General features: G+C 37.9%; 1 protein-coding gene across 3 annotated transcripts in view; it reads right to left on the bottom strand.

Annotated features, from left to right (window-relative positions):
* CDKAL1 (CDK5 regulatory subunit associated protein 1 like 1) overlaps positions 1-20,933 on the bottom strand; it is a 704,387-nt gene that overhangs the window by 214,627 nt on the left and 468,827 nt on the right. For all 3 annotated transcript variants that reach the window (XM_003823187.6, XM_034961532.3, XM_034961530.3), the window contains exon 11: positions 17,110-17,255. In XM_003823187.6, the coding sequence (XP_003823235.1) occupies positions 17,110-17,255 (146 nt within the window). The remainder of the gene's footprint in view (positions 1-17,109; positions 17,256-20,933) is intronic.

Here is a 20,933-nt window from a genome sequence, read left to right as displayed (position 1 = left end):
GCACTGAAAACATACACACAAAAATACCCTTATGTTATATGGGGGAGTCTGTAGGAGAGGACATATGCATGCAATCAAATAGAGCAATGTGGTATGTGCCATAATGGAGAGATAATCTATAAGGAAATTGTCTATGTAAAATACTTTGCATAATTCCTGGCATGTAGAAGAAATCAGTGAGTGGTAATGGTATAACTGCTGTTGTTACTGTTCCTTATACTGTAGGCAATGGGGAGCTAAGAAACAATTTTGATCAAAGAAATACAAGGTTTCTATTTTAGAACGAAAATTTCTGGCAATAAAGTGAAGGGTGGATTGGAAGGAGTGAGGCTAGAGTTATGAAAGAGATTTGGGAGACAACACAATTCAAGAGAATGTCCCACCTATACTTACTTAAAGAGGCAGTGATGGTGGGCATGAAGAAGTTAGACATGAGTCATTTAGAAGACACACTGAGGGGACCTGGTGCCAGAGTAGATTGGGTGGGAGAAGGTATGGAGGAAGTCCAAAAAAAGTTTCTGATGTGGTTGTTTGGATGTGTGCCTGAGGAACACTGAAGTAAGATGGATGGATGGGTGGATGAATGGAAGGCGTGGGGACAGAATTGATTGACTGAAATGAATTGATTCAAGGAGGAGGGGGTGGCCAACATAAGAAAGTGAAAAAATATGGATGAAAGACTGCCTGCCAGAGTCCACAATTAGAAATTTAACAAGAGCAGATACAATAAAACAGAGTAAGCAGAAACCAGATTACAGAGGATCAAGGAGTTCATGAAAGGTAGGGAAGGTGGAGACAGCAAGCGGTGTGGGGAGGTAGGTCACTCTTCAGAGGGGTGGGCAGTGAGGAAGAGTGAAGTGCAGTAGGTAAAAAGCACCAGCTCTGGAACTAGGCAACCTGGGTTGCAATTCTTCTACCTAACTTCAAGCTCTCTGTGCTTCACTTTCCTCACATATAAAAGGTAGACATCAAGGGGGTTCATTAGGATTCTGTTTCACAGAATTGTTGTAATAATTAAATGAGGTCATATATATATATGTGTATATATATACACATATATATGTGTATATATACACATATATACACATATATATGTATATATACACATATATATGTATATATACACATATATATGTATATACATACACATATACACATATATGTATACATACACATATACACATATATGTATACATACACATATATACATATATGTATATATATACATATATACATATATGTATATATATACATATATACATATATGTATATATATACATATATACATATATGTATATATATACATATATACACACATATATATACATATATACACATATATATGACTCATACATTTTAAGTGTTCAATAAATATTAGTAATTATAGAATTATTTTAAGGCAGCGAACATATTAATGTGGGGGATTACACTATAAAAGTTAAGATGGAACCTGATTATTTCATAAGTAGAAAAACACTCTCCAAAAACTGAATTGTATCATGATTCTTTTTTTTTTTTTTTTTTTTTTTTTTGAGTCAGAGTCTCACTCTGTCACCCAGGCTGAAGTTCAGTGGCACAATCTCAGCTCACTGCAGCCTCCAGCTCCTGGGTCCAAGTGATTCTCATGCCTCAGCCTCCTGAGTAGCTGGGATTATAGGCACGCGCCATGGGATTACAGGTGCGCACCATCATGCCTGGCTAATTTTTGTATTTTTAGTAGAGATGCGGTTTTGTCACGTTGGCCAGGCTGGTCTCGAACTCCTGACCTCAAGTGATCCACCTGCCTCAGCATCCCAAAGTGCTGGGATTACAGGTGTGAGCCACCGCACCGAGCTATCACGATTCTTGAAAGTACAAATTATTTAAAAGGGGAAAAAGAAAGAAACCCAATTAGCAGAATTGTTGATAAGAGTCAAAACAAACTGGACAATGAAATAATTTTTTTCAAGAAAAAAACTCAAAAAGAATAATGTATTTTCCCAATGTACAATTAAAAGATTGAATCACCGTAAATTAGGAGAAAGTACAGGAAAAAGAATCACTGTTGGACCGTTGAATTATAATAGTATTTTCTATAAAAAAGTCGATGCTTGGTCTTATTTACATGGTCAGACTAAAAGCATTTTGCTTTAAATAATAATTGAGGAAAAAGAAATGTTTACTTCTTTAAAGGCTTCTAACAAAAAAACACTGATTTCATTGATCAAAATTGACTAAAGCAGATCACGTAAGTAACCTCATACAAATTAGAGGAAACACTGGGTTGAAAACAAAGAAAATAGAAAAATTTGAGTTTCTCCTCTCCATCTCTTTTGTTCTGACAAGAAATTATTCAGTAATTCCGGCAGCAGGCTAACTCCAATGTACTGGACACCTGTACTAGACACCTGGGATTGTTAATAGAAGCAGTGGGAGAAAGATATGCCCTAGATGGTATAGAATCGCAAAAGGGACTCACCATGAGGCTGAGGCAATTGCTGCATACATACTACAATAAGGAAATCTAGAATGTGAAAAAACTGAAATAACACCAATTCCTGTTTGATATTAGAAAAAAACCTCTAGCAGTTAAATTTCTTTAAGTCTTGCATCAAATGAAATTTTCTGATAGTCACTCAACACAGACAGCTGATAATCTTCAAAATATTGTTTAATTTGTGAGATTAAAATAGGAGATATGCATTTTTTTAAAAATGAAAACTTTGTCACCATATGAGAACAAAAACCAAATATTGAGCCAGGTGCAAAATTCAGTATTGACGCTCAAGAGAACATCATTAGATACTTAGAGATATGATAAAAAAATTCAGTTGTTTTTAGGGAAGTTATTACCCTACAACATGAGAACTTTTTTTTTTTTTTTTTTTTTTTATGAGACGGAGTCTCGCTCTGTCACCCAGGCTGGAGTGCAGTGGCGTGATCTCGGCTCATTGCAAGCTCCGCCTCCCAGGTTCACACCCATTCTCTTGCCTCAGCCTCCTGAGTAGCCGGGACTACAGGCACCCACTGCCACGCCCAGCTAATTTTTTTGTTTGTTTGTTTGCATTTTTAGTAGAGACAGGGTTCACCATGTTGGCCAGGATGGTCTTGATCTCCTGACCTCGTGATCCACCTGCCTCGGCCTCCCAAAGTGCTGGGATTACAGGTGTGAGCCACCGCACTCAGCCCGAGAACTTTTTAGACATACCTATTGTGGTAGAGATTTTCAGTGGCCCCTTTATATCCATTCCTTTCATCTCCCATATAAATGGATTTTGAGCTAGATACATGGATGTCCAGAAGAAATGTGTTATTTTCTAGTTTTCCGTGCAGCTAGGGAAAGTTATGTTCTAATCAGTGAGATATAAGTGGAAGTGTCCTGTACAATTTCAAAGACAGTAACCTTCAAGGCAGGGTGGGGCACACACTTCTTTAACTCTTTCTCCTTCTTCCTGGCTGGAATGCAGACGTGGAGGTTGAATTTTCAGCAGTCATGATGGACCATGAGACAGAGGACAGCTGAGCAACAGGACAGAATCCTGAGTCATTGATGCTGTGGACTGTCCACCAGCACAAGACTGCTACATCTTAAGCATCTTAAGCTTTTCTTTTCTTTTTTAATGTGAGAAAGTGATATCTATCTATCTTGTTTGAGACACTGTTTTATGTTTTTGGTCATTGACAGCCCAAACCAATCCAATCAAAGTGGGATACTATATGTGACAGAATCTAAAAGTGTGATACTCGTTTGTCACATTTTGGGCAGCAAGGACTCATACTGCAGGCTGGAAAACTAATTAATGTTATGTTAGCAAAATATCTGGTCACATTGTCCCCTGCAGAACTTGGAAGACAGTACAAATGTTAACTTAGTCTATAGCTATAGAGATATTACAAAAAATTCAGAATGTTGAATATAGCTGGCTCCTTCTTACTGCTCTTAGTAACAAGGAACTCAGACTAGGGCTAGCTGGTTGCAAGCTGAGTAAGAAAGCAGCTTTGCTGAAATTGTAAATTACTTGAGGTGACAGATACCTCGTTTACTCTGTGATTATTATGCAGTGTATGCCTAAAGTATCTCATGCACCCATAAATATATACATTTACTATGTACCCATATAAATGTACTTAAAAGTAAAAAAGTTAAAAAAAGAAATAAGATGGACTTATACCTGAAAAGAGAAGAGAAAGAAAAAAAGAAAGAAAGAAAGAAAAGAGAGAGAGAGGAAACAGCTTTGCTAAGAAAACCACTCTCCTTGTGAATTAGAATTAAATTTGACTGAGGGTCCTGTGATTTTGATGTTTGCAGGTCTGAAAAAGCCAAGCATAGCAATTACAAGCATTGGCTACAGTATCATAGCCACCTCAGAAAGTTGGTGCCCCATCATACATGAGCTGAGTTTCTTGGCAGAGATGGGATTAAGAGTGCTTCAGATGACCTCAAGGGAGTCATCAGTAAGTTCAGAGTAAGGAAGAAGGACAGAGGCCAGTAAATAAAAGACAGGGTCTTTAAGTTCAAAACTACGTCCAGTTAAGACCTTTGCCTATAGTTGTTCATGGAACTGACAAGAAACAGACTAAAAGGCTACTAAGTTTGTGAGGGACTTGGACTGCCAAAATGCAGGATGGTCTGCACAGCCGCTACCGTACAACCCCTAACGCAATTGCCGGGGCTCATGCTGGTATGAGAAGGAAGTATTAGAACCCACTCAGAAGAGCATTCACCCTAATGCCACCTCAAATATGGGCATAGAAGACAGGAGCAACAGAGGACAAAGGACTAAGGCGTATCCCTCACAGAGGAAAGCCAGGGGCCATCAGATGGGGTACTAAAGACCGTCCTTCAGTGCTTGCACAGAAAGGCTCCAGGATTTCCACCAAGCAAGGTTTAATAATTCCTATTGAAAACTCATGTGTTTCTTATTCTCCCATTTTTCAAATGGGAGCTTTAAATATTCTCTTATTTCCATTCTATTTTATATTGGGAATGTTAGGTTGCTTTTTAGCTTATATCCATCAGCCCATGGAAAGCCACACCTGGACTTCCTGAAAAGAACAGAGCATCACCCAGAGACCATGTACTTATAAGAGGACAGGGTAACTAGATGGGACTGGGGCTCTCTCTCTTAGAGTAAGTTCTGTATGTAGCAAGAAGAATGGACAAATGGTGACTGTGGCAAAGACTGCTAATTGCTCCCCACTATTTCATCTCCCCTTCTTTCCAAGAGACTCTTTAAAGGGGGACAAAAAACTCAAACTAAACACTAAATTTTCTTAGCCTCTCTTGCAGGTAAGTGTGGCCATATGACTAAGTTCTGACAATTTGACATAATCAAAAGTGACGGGTATGACTTTCAGGGAGTATTAAAAGGGAAGAAACATGCACTCTTGTTTGCCCCTTGCCTTCCTACTGTTTGGAATGCAGATGTGATGGCTGGAGATTAAGCAGCCATCTTTGACCATGAGATGAAAGTTCAATCCTACATCTCTGACATGCTGGAGCCTTACAGAGTTCCACCATCTGGCTCTGGACTTCATTTACATGACTGAGAAATAAACTTTTTTTTTATGCCATATTTTTTCTGTCACTTGCAGATGAATCAAACTACAACTTTTATATATATAAATATATATGCATGCAAACGTGTGCATGTGTGTACGTAACCTAGTTAAAACCTTTCTCTATACTGGTAGATTTAATGATATCACGGATAAAATGAAACCTATAAAGTATAATTGTGTGAAGAAAGGGGATTGATTTTCATGGAAGACCTGTAAATTCAGTATTTCTTTCTCATCCATAAAAAGCCTATAGTAAACATTTATGTTCCTTGCATACTGGATTTAACACTGGGGTTTTACCATTCTTACCAAACATTCTGGCTTATAAACATCTACCTAATATTAACCACAACTTAGGAATATCCGTCCCTAAAAGACAGTTACCAAGTTTTACTAATCTCTTAATATTCTATACCTAACAAGTGCCAGACACATGGTCTATAACCAATAAATACTAGTAGAATAAATGCAAAATTTAGTCTCTTTTGAAATTAATGTTAATTCACAGGGACATTTTGATCTTATTTCCAGAATTCAAATTGGTCAGATCTTTTTTTTTTTTTTTTGAGACAGAGTCTCGCTCTATCACCCAGGCTGGAGTGCAGGGGCGTGATCTCAGCTCACTGCCAGCTCTGCCTCCCGGGTTCACACCATTCTCCTGCATCAGCCTCCCGAGTAGCTGGGACTACAGGTGCCCGCCACCGCGCCCGGCTAATTTTTTTGTCTATTTTTTTAGTAGAGATGGGGTTTCACCGTGTTAGCCAGGATGCTCTCAATCCCCTGACCTTGTGATCCATCCGCCTTGGCCTCCCAAAGTGCTGGGATTACAGGTGTAAGCCACCGTGCCTGGCTTTTTTTTTTTTTTTTTTTTGAGATGGAGACTCATTCTGTCACCCAGGCTGGAGTGCAGTGGTGCGATCTCGGCTCACTGCAAGCTCCACCTCCCGGCTTCACACCATTCTCCTGCCTCAGCCTCCCAAGTAGCTGGAACTACAGGTGCCTGCCACCATGCCCGGCTAATTTTTTGTATTTTTAGTAGAGACAGGGTTCACCATGTTAGCCAGGATGGTCTCGATCTCCAGACCTCATGATCTGCCCGCCTCGGCTCCCAAAGTGCTGGGGTTACAGGCGTGAACCATTGCGCCCAGCCCTGGTCAGATCTTAATAATCTGAGATTCAGCCTTTTAAAAAAATTATGGGTTACATTACCCAGTCTCCTTTTTCTCGTTTTTTCTGAGGACTTAATTAGGGCACCTTTTCGATATTACTGCAAAGTCGAGTAGAACATTCAAAAGTACACATACTGTACATGCTCCCTTGATTTCTTCCTGATTTTCAGTAGGAATATAAGGTCCTAGAGTGGCCCATTCACATAATGAGGGCTCAGTGAATGTGAGAATGATGATAAGGAGGAGTACAAGGAGGCAACAGTGACCCATCATTGACTCTTTCTCCTTGTGCCTGCAGCAAGTGATGAGATGGATCTCTGGTTAGGAATACAGGGTGCTTATGGGCAGGAGTTTAAGCTAGAGATTTAATATACTTGGCTTTAAGAAAGAAAGATAAGTAGGAGGAAGACATGAGGGCTTAAAGTTTTTGAAATGTAGTTTAGAATGGATAATAACTTCACAACATGTTAACAACCACTGGCATTAGCATTTCATTTTAAAACACGTACACATACTTCATTAAGAAACTGCAGTTTTATAATTAAAGATGTTATTACAGATAAAACACTCATTACTTTTATTTGTAGTTTTTCTCCTCATGGTCACATTCAAACATAGCTTCATTTTCTAAAAATTTTACATAAAAAATTGATACATAATACTATGCATATTTATGGAAGGTATATGTGGTATTTTGATATATGCACACAATGCATAATGATCAAATTAGAGTATTTAGGATATCTGTTCCTCAAAATGTATCATTTCCTGTGTTGTGAACATTTCAAATCTCCTCTTCTAGCTATTTGGAAATATACAATAAATTGTTGTTAATTATAGTCACTCTACTGTGCTACCGAACACTAGAACTTATTCCTTCTATGTAGCTATATGTTTGTACCCCTTAACCAATCTCTCTTCATCACCACCTACCTCCCTTTCCACTTTCCGGTAAGCATCATTCTATGTTCCATCTCCATGAGATCAACTTTTTTCGCTCCTGCCTATGAGTGAGAACACGCGGTATTCGTCTTTCTGTGCCTGGTTTATTTCAGTTAACATAATGACCTTCGGTTCCATCCATGTTGCTGCCAAGACAAAATTTCACTCTTTTTATGGTTGAATAGTATTCTGGTGTGTGCTATATCTTTATCCATTCATCTGATGATGGACATTTAGGCTGATTCCTTATCTTGGCTATTGGGCATAGTTTATCTGCAATAAACATGGGGGAACAGGTATCTCTTTGATACTGATTTCCTTTCCTTTGGATAAACAGCTAGTAGTGGGACTGCTGTAGCACATAGTCATTCTGCTTTAACAAACACAGCTTCTTTATTGATCCCCTCACCCAGTGACTGGATGGAGAGTGAAGGTAAAAAGGAGGCGATATTGACTATAGAATGTTGTATTAAATGTCCAGGAGATGGCATGTATAATATAACATTTTCTATTCAACAGTGTAGTACAATTTTCAATTGGAAAATTATCATCCCTATTGTTTCCAAAAACTTTCCTACTTGGAAATTATAATAGCAATGAATAAAGTTTGGAGATCCACAAGCTAGAGCTTGAATCTGAACTCTGGCAATTATTAGCACTGTGACTTCAGGCAAGTTATTTAACTTCTATGTACCTAAATTTCTTAACCCTAAAATGGGGATAAGATTTTGTATGTAATATGTGCCATTGTGAGAATTAAATGAGTTAATTCATGTAAACCACTTAGTACCATGTAAACTACACTGATTTCAACATATTATAGGCTCAATAAATATTGCCTAATAATTATTCTTAGCTATTAGCCAGCAGGGGTCCACAGAACACAGAATCTCTAAGAAGGCAAAGTATTATGCCCTATTAAAAGGAATGTATCACTTTTTCTGCAAAGAGAAGAGGATTTTCTTGTCTATGAAAAGAGAACTTTAATTAAAACAGACCAAGAAATACTGCTCTAAGCCTTACTCTTATTAGTTCCAGAGTTAAGTGCCATTCGTTCAACAGACATGTATTATCCCTGCTTCTTACTCTTGAGTCCCTTCCTGCCATATATACGGTGCAGAGTTGTGGGGGTGTCAAAGAGGACAAAGCAAGCACTGTGCAAGGAACTGGGGATGCTGCAGTCAAAAAAGGACCATGAAGATTTCTAACTTTAGACGTTAGTACAACTCAATAGCTTTTGAATACTCATGATATTTGGAAAAGAAAGCAATCTAACAATATCTTTTGTTTTCTCATATTCTCCAGAGCCCCCAGCGCAGTGCTTGCTTATAAGAGGCAACTCTCAATAACACTTGGCCCTTCTTCCCTTCCTTTTCCTACAACTGTATTGTCTCTTGGCTTCCGTGGTATTATTTCCTCCTGGGTCTCCACCTCCACGGGCCTGACCCTGCCTTTTTAACCTGCCACAGAATCCTTTTTCCTTTCCCATTATTACTGAAATATTGGTGTTCCCTAGACTTCTGTTTTTACCCTTCCATTTTTCCTTCTGGATGATCTCATTACCTATAACTTCATCTACTACTCAAATGCTGATTACTCCCAAGCATTTATCTCTAGACCCTCATCTTTCTTTTTGGCTCCTGACCCATATTTTCTACAGCCTAAGGGGGGCTCTATCCTAGATTTTCCAGGTAGTCACTGCAAATTCAGCATGTCTAACATCAAACTCATCTTTCCTACCTAAACTCCTCCTCCTTCTCATTTCCCTATCTGGGTTAACTATATGATTTTCTATTATTATGCCTTACTTAAGATACCAAGGAGCTACTTTTGACACCCATGCATGCCTTCCTCATCTTCTCTTCTAAGCGTACATTGTAAATTTCTTCTCCTCAATATTTGCTGAATCCACTTTATTGTCTCCAATGCTAGAGGAAAATGCCTTAGATTAGACCAGCAGTACAACACTATGGATAAGAGCACTGGCTGGGTAATCCCCTGGCCTGGATTCTATCAAGATTCTATCACTAACTGCATGACTTTGGGCAAATTACTTAACATCTTTGGGCCTTGAGGATTAAACAACCTAAGACATACAATGCTTTAACAGTAGTGCTTGGCACGAAAGTAAACACCCAAAAATATTAGATAATTGTTTATTATGATTATCATGTTAAGTATTATCGGTATTCTTACCATTGCATTTATTACTAGTCTGGACACATAACCGATAAAAATATAAATCATTTAATTAATATACGCTATTGGAACTGGTAAAAAGAACCACAGTAGAAACTGAGGGTATATAGTTCCAGTATGCACTAATTCATTGTGGGCTTTTTTTTTTTTTTTTTTGAGACAGGGTCTTGCTCTGTTGCCCAGGCTGGAATGCAGTGGTGTGATCTCGGCTCATGGTAGCCTCTGCCTCCCAGGCTCAACCTCAGCCTCCCAAGTAGCTGGGACTATAGGCGAGTGCCTCCCAGGATCCTCCCACCTCAGCCTCCCAAGTAGCTGCGACTACAGGCGAGTGCCACCACACCTGGCTAATTTTTGTAGAGATGGGGTTTTGCTATGTTGTCCAGGCTGTTCTTGAACTCCTGGACTCAAGCAATCTGTCTGCCTCAGCCTCTGAAAGTGCTGGGATTACAGGCATGAGCCACCATGCCTGGCCTCAACAACTCTTTCTAACCATTCTGAACCCTGACATTTGTTTTATAAAATGCAAATTAAAAATACTAACCCTATGTACTTTGCTAAGTTTTTGTAACATAATGAGTTAATATGCAAGCTCTGTGGAATATGAAAGCACTCTGTCAAAAAAAGAAAAATGTTATTATTCTACTACTTCATGTATATGTGATTGGACCTTTATGTTTATGATATACCACTGAGGCAGGAAAAATGCACAAGAGATTAAGAGACGATGATTTCTGAAAGGAACAACATAATCATATTGTAAAGGAAGGATATAAAGTGAATGAAGTTTAGGAAAAATGAGGTTCCTTTCTTGACCAGACTACAAGGAAATGGAAAGCAAGTCAACATAAAGTAACAGTTGCCTTCAAACCAGTGAATCGAATTTGGGGTAGTCCCAGAATCCTACGGTATTTAGCACATTGTGTCATAATCTATTTAGCATATAATCTTCTAAATATAACAACACACTGGAGAAGGAAAAAAAATTAAATATGTTTTTCTGCTAAATAACTGATCCAATAATATATATGTATTCATTAGAATATATATGTATTCTAAAAGTAGCAATGGAGAGAAGGGAAAAGAACTTCACTACCTCAGAAAGAAATTTGGCAAAAGATAAAAACAGTGAAAAAGACCTTAGTGCTACCCAAAATAACAACTTAGCTAAAGACACTAGAAATGATGACATAAAGCCAGAAAACATTTTTCAGGGAAGCATTTTGCCTAAAGTATTTTGGAGGTGGTTACTTAGTGAACAGAAACACATCTGGGAATGCATCTGGAAGAAAATATAATTATCTAATCCTTGCTGAATCATTCTTTTTTTTTCTTTTGCATTTCTTTTCTTCTCTTCTGACAAATATTCTACTTATGTTTCCAAGCCACTAGGACTAAAACTAGATGAATAAGGCAGAATAAAATACTAATTTAATGTAACATAGCTTTTATCAGATTGTGTTCCAATAAGCACACATGAATGACCAGGACTAATGATAGGAAAGAAGAATTACGCAGGATGTTAATAATTTAGCATCCTTTTTGCAGATAGACTGGAAAAGTAGGTCATAGGATGGGCTGGATGATATAAGTTAGCTCAATGACTCACTTACAGTCATCATCCTGCCATAAAGCCAAGTAATGCTGGCTTTATGCCCTTGTGCCCCTTCCATTGAATGAGTATACAGCAGAGAGATCACAGAATGAAACCTCCTCTGCAAGTCTGCTACTTCCCCTCTAGTTTGTTCTCTCCTCGCCCTGCAAAAGATTCCCCTTTACCCGTGAGTGCTCATTGCTTATTAGCTGTGGTATTTCACTGGGCAATCTCTGGGTATAGCGAACTTAGGGGAATAATAATAAATATCACAGTACTAAAATGGTTAATATTCTATAAGCAACAAGGGAAATTAACCCTGAGGTGCACAGTACCTTAAGAAATGATAATGGCAAATTCTAAAATGAACGATATCATGGGATTAAAAATCAACATGGAGATGCCACAGTAAGATGCAACTTAACGTTAGATCCATGCAACTTGCAGGTAAAAACAAAACTGTTTATTAATTCATTCAAATTGTATTTACCAAATGAGAAAGATAGAGATGTTAACTATTTAAGGTCTAGTTAACATAAACTAAAAAGCTACTGGACTTCTAACAAAATACTCTGTCTAAAGAGTTAGGTCTTTTAATATATAAACTGTTTCATTTCCTAAATATCTATCCGTAGGATATTCTTACATGTTTCTTTCACATTTTAATGTGTGAACTTGAGGACTTAAAGATTCTTTTACTTAGCATTAAAACATATGCTTAAGAACTCCGCATGTTGTCATTTTTTGAATATATGTTAATGCATGGTTTATGTTGGGGAGTGACTATAAATTCACTGCTGCTCAAATGATAGAGGTCCAATTAAAGTCATTGTCTAATGCCTCAAGGCCCTGGGAACCCTAATTATATCATCCCCAACATAACGCAGTACAAAAATCATTGAATTGGGAAGTAACTCTCTCAAAAACACATGAAAAAAGAAAAAAGAATCATTCATGTTTTATACTTTAAAAAACATCTCAGTAATAAGTTTAAAAGATAACAGAAACATCAGTTATGTGACAATGAATGATAGTAAAATATATAAGATACATATTTTAAAATACAAAAACAAATTTTTTTTTGAAAGACATGATCTCGCTCTGTCACGCAGGCTGGAGTGCAGCAGCATGATCATAGCTCATTGTAACTTCCAACTTCCAGGCTCCAGTGATCCTCCTGCCTCAGCCTCCCTAGTAGTTGAGACTACAGGTGTACATCAGCATGCTCAGCTAGTTTTTTTATTTTTATTTTTTTGTAGAGATACGGTCTCACAGGCTGGTCTGGAACTCCTGGGCTCAAGTGATCCTCCTACCTCAGCCTCCCAAAGTGTTGGGATTACAGGTGTCAGCCACTGCACCCAGCCAAACACAGATTATTTCTAAAACCAGAATTGCACCGCTTGCTTTGTTCTATATAGTTTCTTCCCCTATCCCTACAAATCCCATTTTATACTTCAAAAAATCATCTTATCCATTTAGATAAAAACATCAAATTACTCAGTTAATGTTCAATTGGATTAATAAATCTGAATAGAATAATTTAAGTCATATGATTGCTCATGGCCAGCTGTTTTAAATTAGTATATTAAGTCATTTAGACGCTCTTCTTTGCAAAGGTTGCATGATTTAATAAATTCCCATATGCCTCAACATGTGCCAACACTGCTAGGTTATCTTGTATCCAGCTGCTGTTGTGATGATGGCTGCCAACTTTCAAACAACTGAAGAGAATAATGAACCAGCTTAGTTGGCTCATATGTAAACTTACATTGCTACCAGCTAAAACATGGGCCATTTTCGACTGCAAAGAAAATTAATTAAAAAGATTTCACTTCCACTTTCACGGCTCTACCAATATCACAAAATTAGCAGTTTGAAAGCTTGCAGCTTCAGGTAAACTCCCATAGTTTGGATTTCAATCTTAAATGCTATAGGTTGACTTAAAAATGGATTTTTTAAGGAAACAGATCAGGAAATGCCTTGTCCATAACCCATAACACAAATATGTGAGAAGCCTCACACTGCTGGAGAAAAAAGAGAGACTTTTATTTGTTAAAGGCACATTACAAAAAAGGCTTCAAGGACTTCAGGGGAAATGAGAGATGTAAATGAAATGGGCCGCCATTTAGGAAGGATTTAAAAAGCAAACAGAAAAAGAAAGCACCAAACATACCACTTTAAGTCAGGATCATTTTATGAATGAGCGTTAGGCACAAATCAGGGCAACATGATAGTGTTAGGCCCTCCAAGAGTGAAAATACTGTGTTGAATTTTAATAAAGGCTGGACAAGACAATTTTGTGCTGGATCAGTTATCCAGGCTAGTGGCTCTAAAGAAAGCCCTGAAACTTTGGTGTTTCCAAAATGAGCACTAATCTATTTGGCATAAAGCTATACTAGTTTTTATAGGGGAAGGTAGGTCAAACATAAGAACTATTTAAAATATTTCATTTATTTCTTTTTTCTTTCTTTTCTTATTTTTGAGATGGAGTCTCACTCTGTCACCCAGGCTGGAGTGCAGTGGCGCGATCTCAGCTTACTGCAACTTTTGCCTCCCGAGTTCAAGTGGTTCTCCTGCCTCAGCCTCCCGAGTAGCTGGGATTGCAGGCGCGTGCCACCATGCCTGGCTAATTTTTGTGTACGTATGTGTGTATATATGTGTGTATATATATATATATATATATATATATATTTTTTAGTAGAGATGGTTTCACCATGTTGGCCAGGCTGGTCTTGAACTCCTGACCTCAGGTGATCCACCCACCTCAGCCTCCCAAAGTGCTGGGATTAGAGGTGTGAGCCACTGTGCCTAGTCTAAAATATTTCATCTATTTCTAAATGTCCATAATAGTTGGAAATTACTCACTAGGTAGATGGACTTCCCCAAGAGGACAGGAAAACTCTTTTTCGCTAAATGGCAAAGCTGATTATATTGTCCTCATGGGAGTAAGTCTATATTATTCTTCACAACTGATGGACTAGACAAAATACACAATTTTATGGTTCTGATGAACTGTCTAAAACTATGCAAGGATCACTTTTTTATTTTATTTTTTGAGATAGGTCTCACTCTGTCGCCCAGGCTGGAGTGCAGTGGCATAATCTTGGCTCACTGCAACCTCCGCCTCCCAGGCTCAATTGTTTCTCCCACCTCAGCCTCCCAAGTAGTTGGGATCACAGGTGCAAGCCAACACGACCAGCTAATTTTTTGTATTTTTGATACAGACGGGGTTTCACCATGTTGCCCAAGCTGATCTTGAACTCCTGAGCTCAGGAGATCCATCCACCTCAGCCTCCCAATGTACTAGGATTCCAGGTGTGAGCCACCGCACTGGGCCTAGGATCACTTTATTGGCAGTGATAATCTGATTTTTTTTTTTTTAAATAGGTTACCTGAAGTTTTCTCAGTCATCTGCTATACATAAGCAGGTATATCATATTGGCTGCCTACTAGTTTTCCAATATATCTTACTTATAATCTAAATGTGAAATTATATACCAGGGTTGCTTCTGCCCTTGCTGCATATATACAATACAGTGTTAATTTAAAAATCTCTCGGAGATGCTAACTGACTAGACTCATACTCTACAATCTAATTGACGCATGGCACTTGAAACTGAAACTATATATGGGGGGGGTATGGGATGGAGTGTGATCTCCAGGCATCTCCAATATCTTCTCCAGGTATGTCTAATATTTTCATTGCTAGAAATACTAGAGATCCCTGGGAAACATAGTTGGTTCTAGGATCCTCCAGTTGGTTGAATACTTCTAGAAAAACTACATAGATGCCTCACAATAACTCAGAATCCAAAGAAAGGACCCAGATCCAAAGAAATCCAAGAGACTATTTCCTAATACCTGACATGATCATCTTTTTACCTCTATATAGCTCATGGAGGCTGTTGGAACTGTTCAAGATGGAACAGATTTAACAGACCTTCAGAACAACGTAATTTGTTGTGAAATTGTTGCCCAGTTAAGTAGCCACAGTAATTCCTCCAACAACTGAGTCAGCCCTCAACCAAATAAAGATAAAAGAGAGGTGCTGATTCCTTAACCTCGTTTAATCACACTAATGCAACAAACTATCTGGAAAGTGTTCTAGTCTATTATGCACCCGGGATGCATGTTTATACTTGGGAAAATATTGTGTAACAAGTATCAAGTTTTTATTGGCTACTGCTGTAATAGGCAAAGAAGGAAGAAATTTCACAAGTGCAACTGACTTGAAATTTTGAAAATATTCCATTTACCAGTGCCAGAGTGCCCAAAAGAACTCTCTTATATGAGACAAATTTGCCTGCAATAATAGAAGAAAGGCAAGAAAGGGCTATAGGCCAACAGCAGATACTTAAACAAATAAAAATCTATATTCTTTAGCCTAACACAGTTCTGTTCAAGATTTGAAAGTATTAAAAAGGGTAGAGATCTATTTTCCATTTTCCACTTTGAAGGCTGTAGCACTTAACAAATACAGCTTCTATGCACTGATTTGAATATTTGGACAATTAGCTGTATTTGTCTGAATGTACACTAAGTAGCTTTATTCTTGGTGGTTAGGATAATCAAGAATGCCTAGAGGTTAAAAAAAACTTAGAAAGATATGTAATGGAAAGGTATGGAAGAATAGAAAAAGGAAAAAAAAAGAAAAAGATTTTTAAAATGATCATATGCAGTTAGGATAAATGACTAATTAAAGGTGGAAAAAATAATTGCTTACAATTTGTATAAAGCAATCGTATCCATGCAGTACTCTGACATAGTACAAAGGTACATAATTATAAACAAGACGATGGAAATAAAAAGCTGTATCTTAATTAAGAAAAACAACAAAGGAAAAGGCTATGGAAAAAATGTATGAAAAGTAGGAAGACCCAGGCCACAAATATGCCAAGACAAATGACATATCCCCAGAGGGGAGAACAGTGATGTAGACTTGAGAAGGCTCTGTGTGACCTGGGCCAGCACTTCCATTTCCTGCCTAGCATAATCACAGAAGGCAGTCAATGTTTGGTGATGATGAGGAGCAGGGTTCTGAAGAACATAATTAAGGGCTGAAAGTATTTTCTGTGGAAACAAAATTATCATTCATGTCTGACATTGTGTAAATATGCCTTAATTTTGGTCAATAGCAATTTGAACTTTACAAAGTAGAATCCTCAAACCTTCTTGTAAATCACAATTCTTTAAGCAAACTGCAGGGCTTCGTGTGTAAAAGCATAGACATTCCAGATACTCTTTAAAAAATGCTGTTTAGTAGAAAATTATCTATTTTGTAGTGACACAATTTGGCCTCTGTCCATGTTAAAACCAGCTCATAACTTCAAAAAGCCACATTAAAGGAGATTTACACAGAGCAACGCTAAAGCAGTTTTCATCCACCAGGTCAGGTATAAAAATAATCACAATTCACATTACCTTAAAAAGACTGGCAATCTTACACAAATTAATGGTGTGTCATGTACAGATGGAAGGTGGATATAAACTGAGGAGAAAGAAAAAACCACATCAAAGGTGCCAAAGAGACTTAAAGGCTTTGAAAGCTTCGAAAGTCTCGCCTTCTCTCTTGTACCTTTAATTGTAAGGCTGCAATAAGTGCATTTTTGCCACAAGCTTTTGAAAGAAAAAAGAAATTGTTATTTTCTTAGGTACTAACAGACTTACTTCTCTTTCAGAAAATCCACTACTCTTTTGAAGTCAGCCACACAGTATTCTCTTTTCATTTCCATGAGTACGCTGTCGGAGGCAGACTGGACTGGTATGTGCAGAAAAGCGTAGACTCTGGGGTGATTAAGGATTTTTGCCATTTCCTTAAAAAAATGGAAGGAGAAAACACTAATCATTTTAACAAATTGTGGAATGGTTTTCCTCACATCAACACCACAAGCGCAAGCAAATAAACATACTAGCTGAAAACAGACCAATCATCAAGGCTCTTAAAGTGAACATCAGTTGGTAATATTCTATGACGAGATTTGGGAATTCAATATCACTTTCAGAGGATTCCACACAACAATTATTTCCTCATGCCCTCTGTTTCTCTTAGGTGACAAAACAGAGATAAAGTCACATAATGCCTGAAGAGTAAAAAGATTTTTCAGGATTCCAAAACAAACACCATTTCTACTTCACTTCCAAGGAGTTTTACATTCTGCCTTGTTACATTTGTGGGAAAAACGTCAGTATTTAAGGCAAACACTTGAGATCCCATAATCGCCTATACTGGAATAGAGAAAGTTTCCAAATTTAGGTTAACACATTTTTTAATACAAATATTATTGCCAAGACAAATGACATATTTATACAAAAAAAAATCAGGAAAAAAACTCTACAACTCACCTGTTAGTTTCTTTTTTTTTTTTTTTAATTTCAGTCACATATTTTTTGAGTATCTATTACGCAAAAGGCACATGACCAGACAGTGAGGCCAGCCACTTCACCACTGGGCACCTACTAACTTTCATACTTAAGATGCATAAAAAGAAGAGAAAGAAGAGATGAAGATTAAGAAGAACGTATCTTGCCAAGCGAAAGAGAATACATTTAAGTGAAAAACATTAAAAACTCAGAGAGTGTTTAAAAATTCCTCCAAGGACACAAAGGGGGCGAATAAGAAAGAGTGACAGAGGTGAAGTTCTGTAATGTCACCATTCATGTAAGCATTAGGTAAGATGACTAATGTGGCCCTTCTCCACTGCTGCATGCTGTCAGGTCATCGATTTGAAAGAGAGGGAGGAAAGGAAGGAGAGAAAGAGAAAAAGAAAAAAGAAAAGAAACAGAAAGAAAAAAAGAAAAAGAAAAGTGAAAAGAAAGAGACAGCAGGTGCATACGGCCTTTCAGAGTCCAGCAGTGAATAAAAATGTCATAAAGGGAGCGGCTCATTAATAACTTGCATGTGTCCAGTGATTCTTAGTTTTCAAAGTATTGCACTTTCACATCTGTTACCTCATTTCATCCTTCAAAAAATATTTTGAAGGATCTTATGGAATCAAAGAGCCAGCTAATTCCGTCCAGTTACCTCTCAGCTCTTCAAGAGTTAGTCATGCATACGGATCAACCATGCCCTGTGTTTCTCCATTTTCTTTTCATTGACTGTGAACATTAGCATTTTAGCCAAAGGGGAAGCCCAGAGATGAACTCAAATCAGTCACCTTCTTAGCAGCGGTTGTTTAAAATAATCCTTTCACTAAGATTATCAAATAAAATTACTCATAGATATCCTTTATCCACACTTTCTCTACCAGGAATTAATAGGTATATACCTTACTAACCTTGTTACATATAGACTACTAAATTGGAATTGGAGTTGAAGAATTTCTTATTTAGTAGAAAAGGAGCTGGATACACTTTCATGAAACTGTTACATTTCTGGGCTGGGTATTCAGTAGGCTCTTTTTTTTTTCTTCTTTTTTTTTGAGATAGAATTTTGCTCTGTCACCCAGGCTGGAGTGCAGTGGCGTGATCTCAGCTCACTGCCACCTCCACCTCCCGGGTTCAAGTGATTCTCCTGCCTAAGCGTCCAAGTAGCTGGGATTACAGGCATGTGCCACCACGCCCAGCTAATTTTTGTGGTTTTAGCAGAGATGGGGTTTCACCATGTTGGTCAGGCTGGTCTTGAACTCCTGACCTCAGGTGATCCGCCTGCCTCAGCCTCTCAAAGTGCTGGGATTACAGGCGTGAGCCACCGCGCCTGGCCTCAGCAGCCTCTTTGTAGCCATACTGCACACTTGGAGCTGGGCAAGGCAGAGCCACACTCACATTACGCATCCTACAGTAAATATGCTGGCCTTATGCTAGAATACTCTGCCTTTCAGGTTCTTCACACTTGAACATCAAAATCCCCCCCAAATTTAAGAAACATAACTGTACAAAGATCTTTGTTTTCTAAAGTGGCAGCACTCACAGCTTTAGACATATCTATTGCGGTGAGAAATGACATCTTGACATGTAATACACTTTGTGAGATGAAACTTCACACTCAGGCTGTGTACCTTCTTCTCATCTATAAAACGGAGAGAAGGATAATATTCACCTCATAGGGCTACTGGGCTATTGTGAAAATAAATTAAGATAATCCAGTATATGCTAATAGAGTAAGCACTCCATATGTAAATCATCTAATTTTTTAATTTTTTTCTTTTGGTAAGTATTTTAACTTCCCAGTATCACAATTTTATACGGATTACAGGGAACCTATCAATAAATAAAACAGCTTTCTGATAAGCTAGTTCCCGAACTAGTAAGTGAAGGAGAAATAACTGGTACTGATTTGCATGACATAAATTTGAAAGGGGTTTACCAGCAAACATGACCCCGGGCCAGAGAGGGTGGTGCAGTTTCTCTTGGAAACACTCAGGGTGGCCTCTTACTATAAACAGGATACTGAACTAGATGAAACTTTGCCCTGCTACAGTATGCCAATTTACAAATTAAAATGTTAATAGCAAACAAGTAGGATAAATGTAGTGGTTTCCCCCTCCCCCCGCCACCCCCGTGGTTCTCAAAATAAACCTTCCCACTAGTAATTATCTTTCACTTCATACTACAGGCCTTGCAACTTTATACTGCTAGAACACAAAATAAAAATACACTTGCCCCTTAATTAAAGTCCATGTTTCTACCACTAAGAGAATCATGACTTAACACAGATTAATGTCCCCAAGGAGACAAAGTATGTATTTTTTGTTTTGCTTTCTCTTCCATTCCTCTTCTTGCTCAGCACTCTTAGTTTAGCACAACTTGTATTCTCTTCATCTTTCAAAAACTTCTTCCTTTATGACTTCTCAGCAACCTGTTCCTGGTGTTACCAAAGTGTTTACTTAGCTCTTCCTGGCAATACAATAATGAATCTCCAGGACTGAATGCTACAAGGCTGCTACAAGGCCAGGAATTATATTTTACTCTTCCCTCTGCATTTCTACAATAGCTTATACTGTGCTAAGCACACCACTAAACATTTAAATACAGATACGGGTTACAACTACACCAACATACACGAAAAGAGGTGTAAATTGTAATTTCAATAGGAAGACAAACTTTCATTTAGTAATATTTCAGTTTGGCTCAACCAGGTAAACAAACATATATTCAAGTAGGTAAACAGGCATTTAATCAGCCTGCCTTAATTTCTGGAACAAATGAATAATTATATGTAAATCTATAGGTATATACATAAGTACAGGCATACATCATTTTATTGTGCTTCCCAAATATTGTGTTTCTTACAAATTGAAGGTTTGTGGCAACCCTGTGTCAAGCATGTGCCCTGGCAAATTTTTTCAACAGCATGTGCTCACTTCGTATCTCTGTGTCACATTTTGGTAATTCTTGCAATATTTTAGACTTTTTAAATTATTACTGTATCTGCTGTGATGATCTGTGATCAGTGATCTTTGATGTTACTCTTGTAATTATTTTGGGGTGCCACAAACCGTGCCCATATAAGATGGCAAATTTAATAAATGTTGTGTGTGTTCTGACTGCTCTTC

Source organism: Pan paniscus, chromosome 5 (genome assembly GCF_029289425.2).
Source record: "Pan paniscus chromosome 5, NHGRI_mPanPan1-v2.0_pri, whole genome shotgun sequence".
In the NCBI taxonomy this organism is placed as follows: Eukaryota; Metazoa; Chordata; class Mammalia; order Primates; family Hominidae; genus Pan; species Pan paniscus.
Note: the sequence above shows the minus strand (reverse complement) of the source record. Positions and strands in the feature narration are given on the sequence as shown.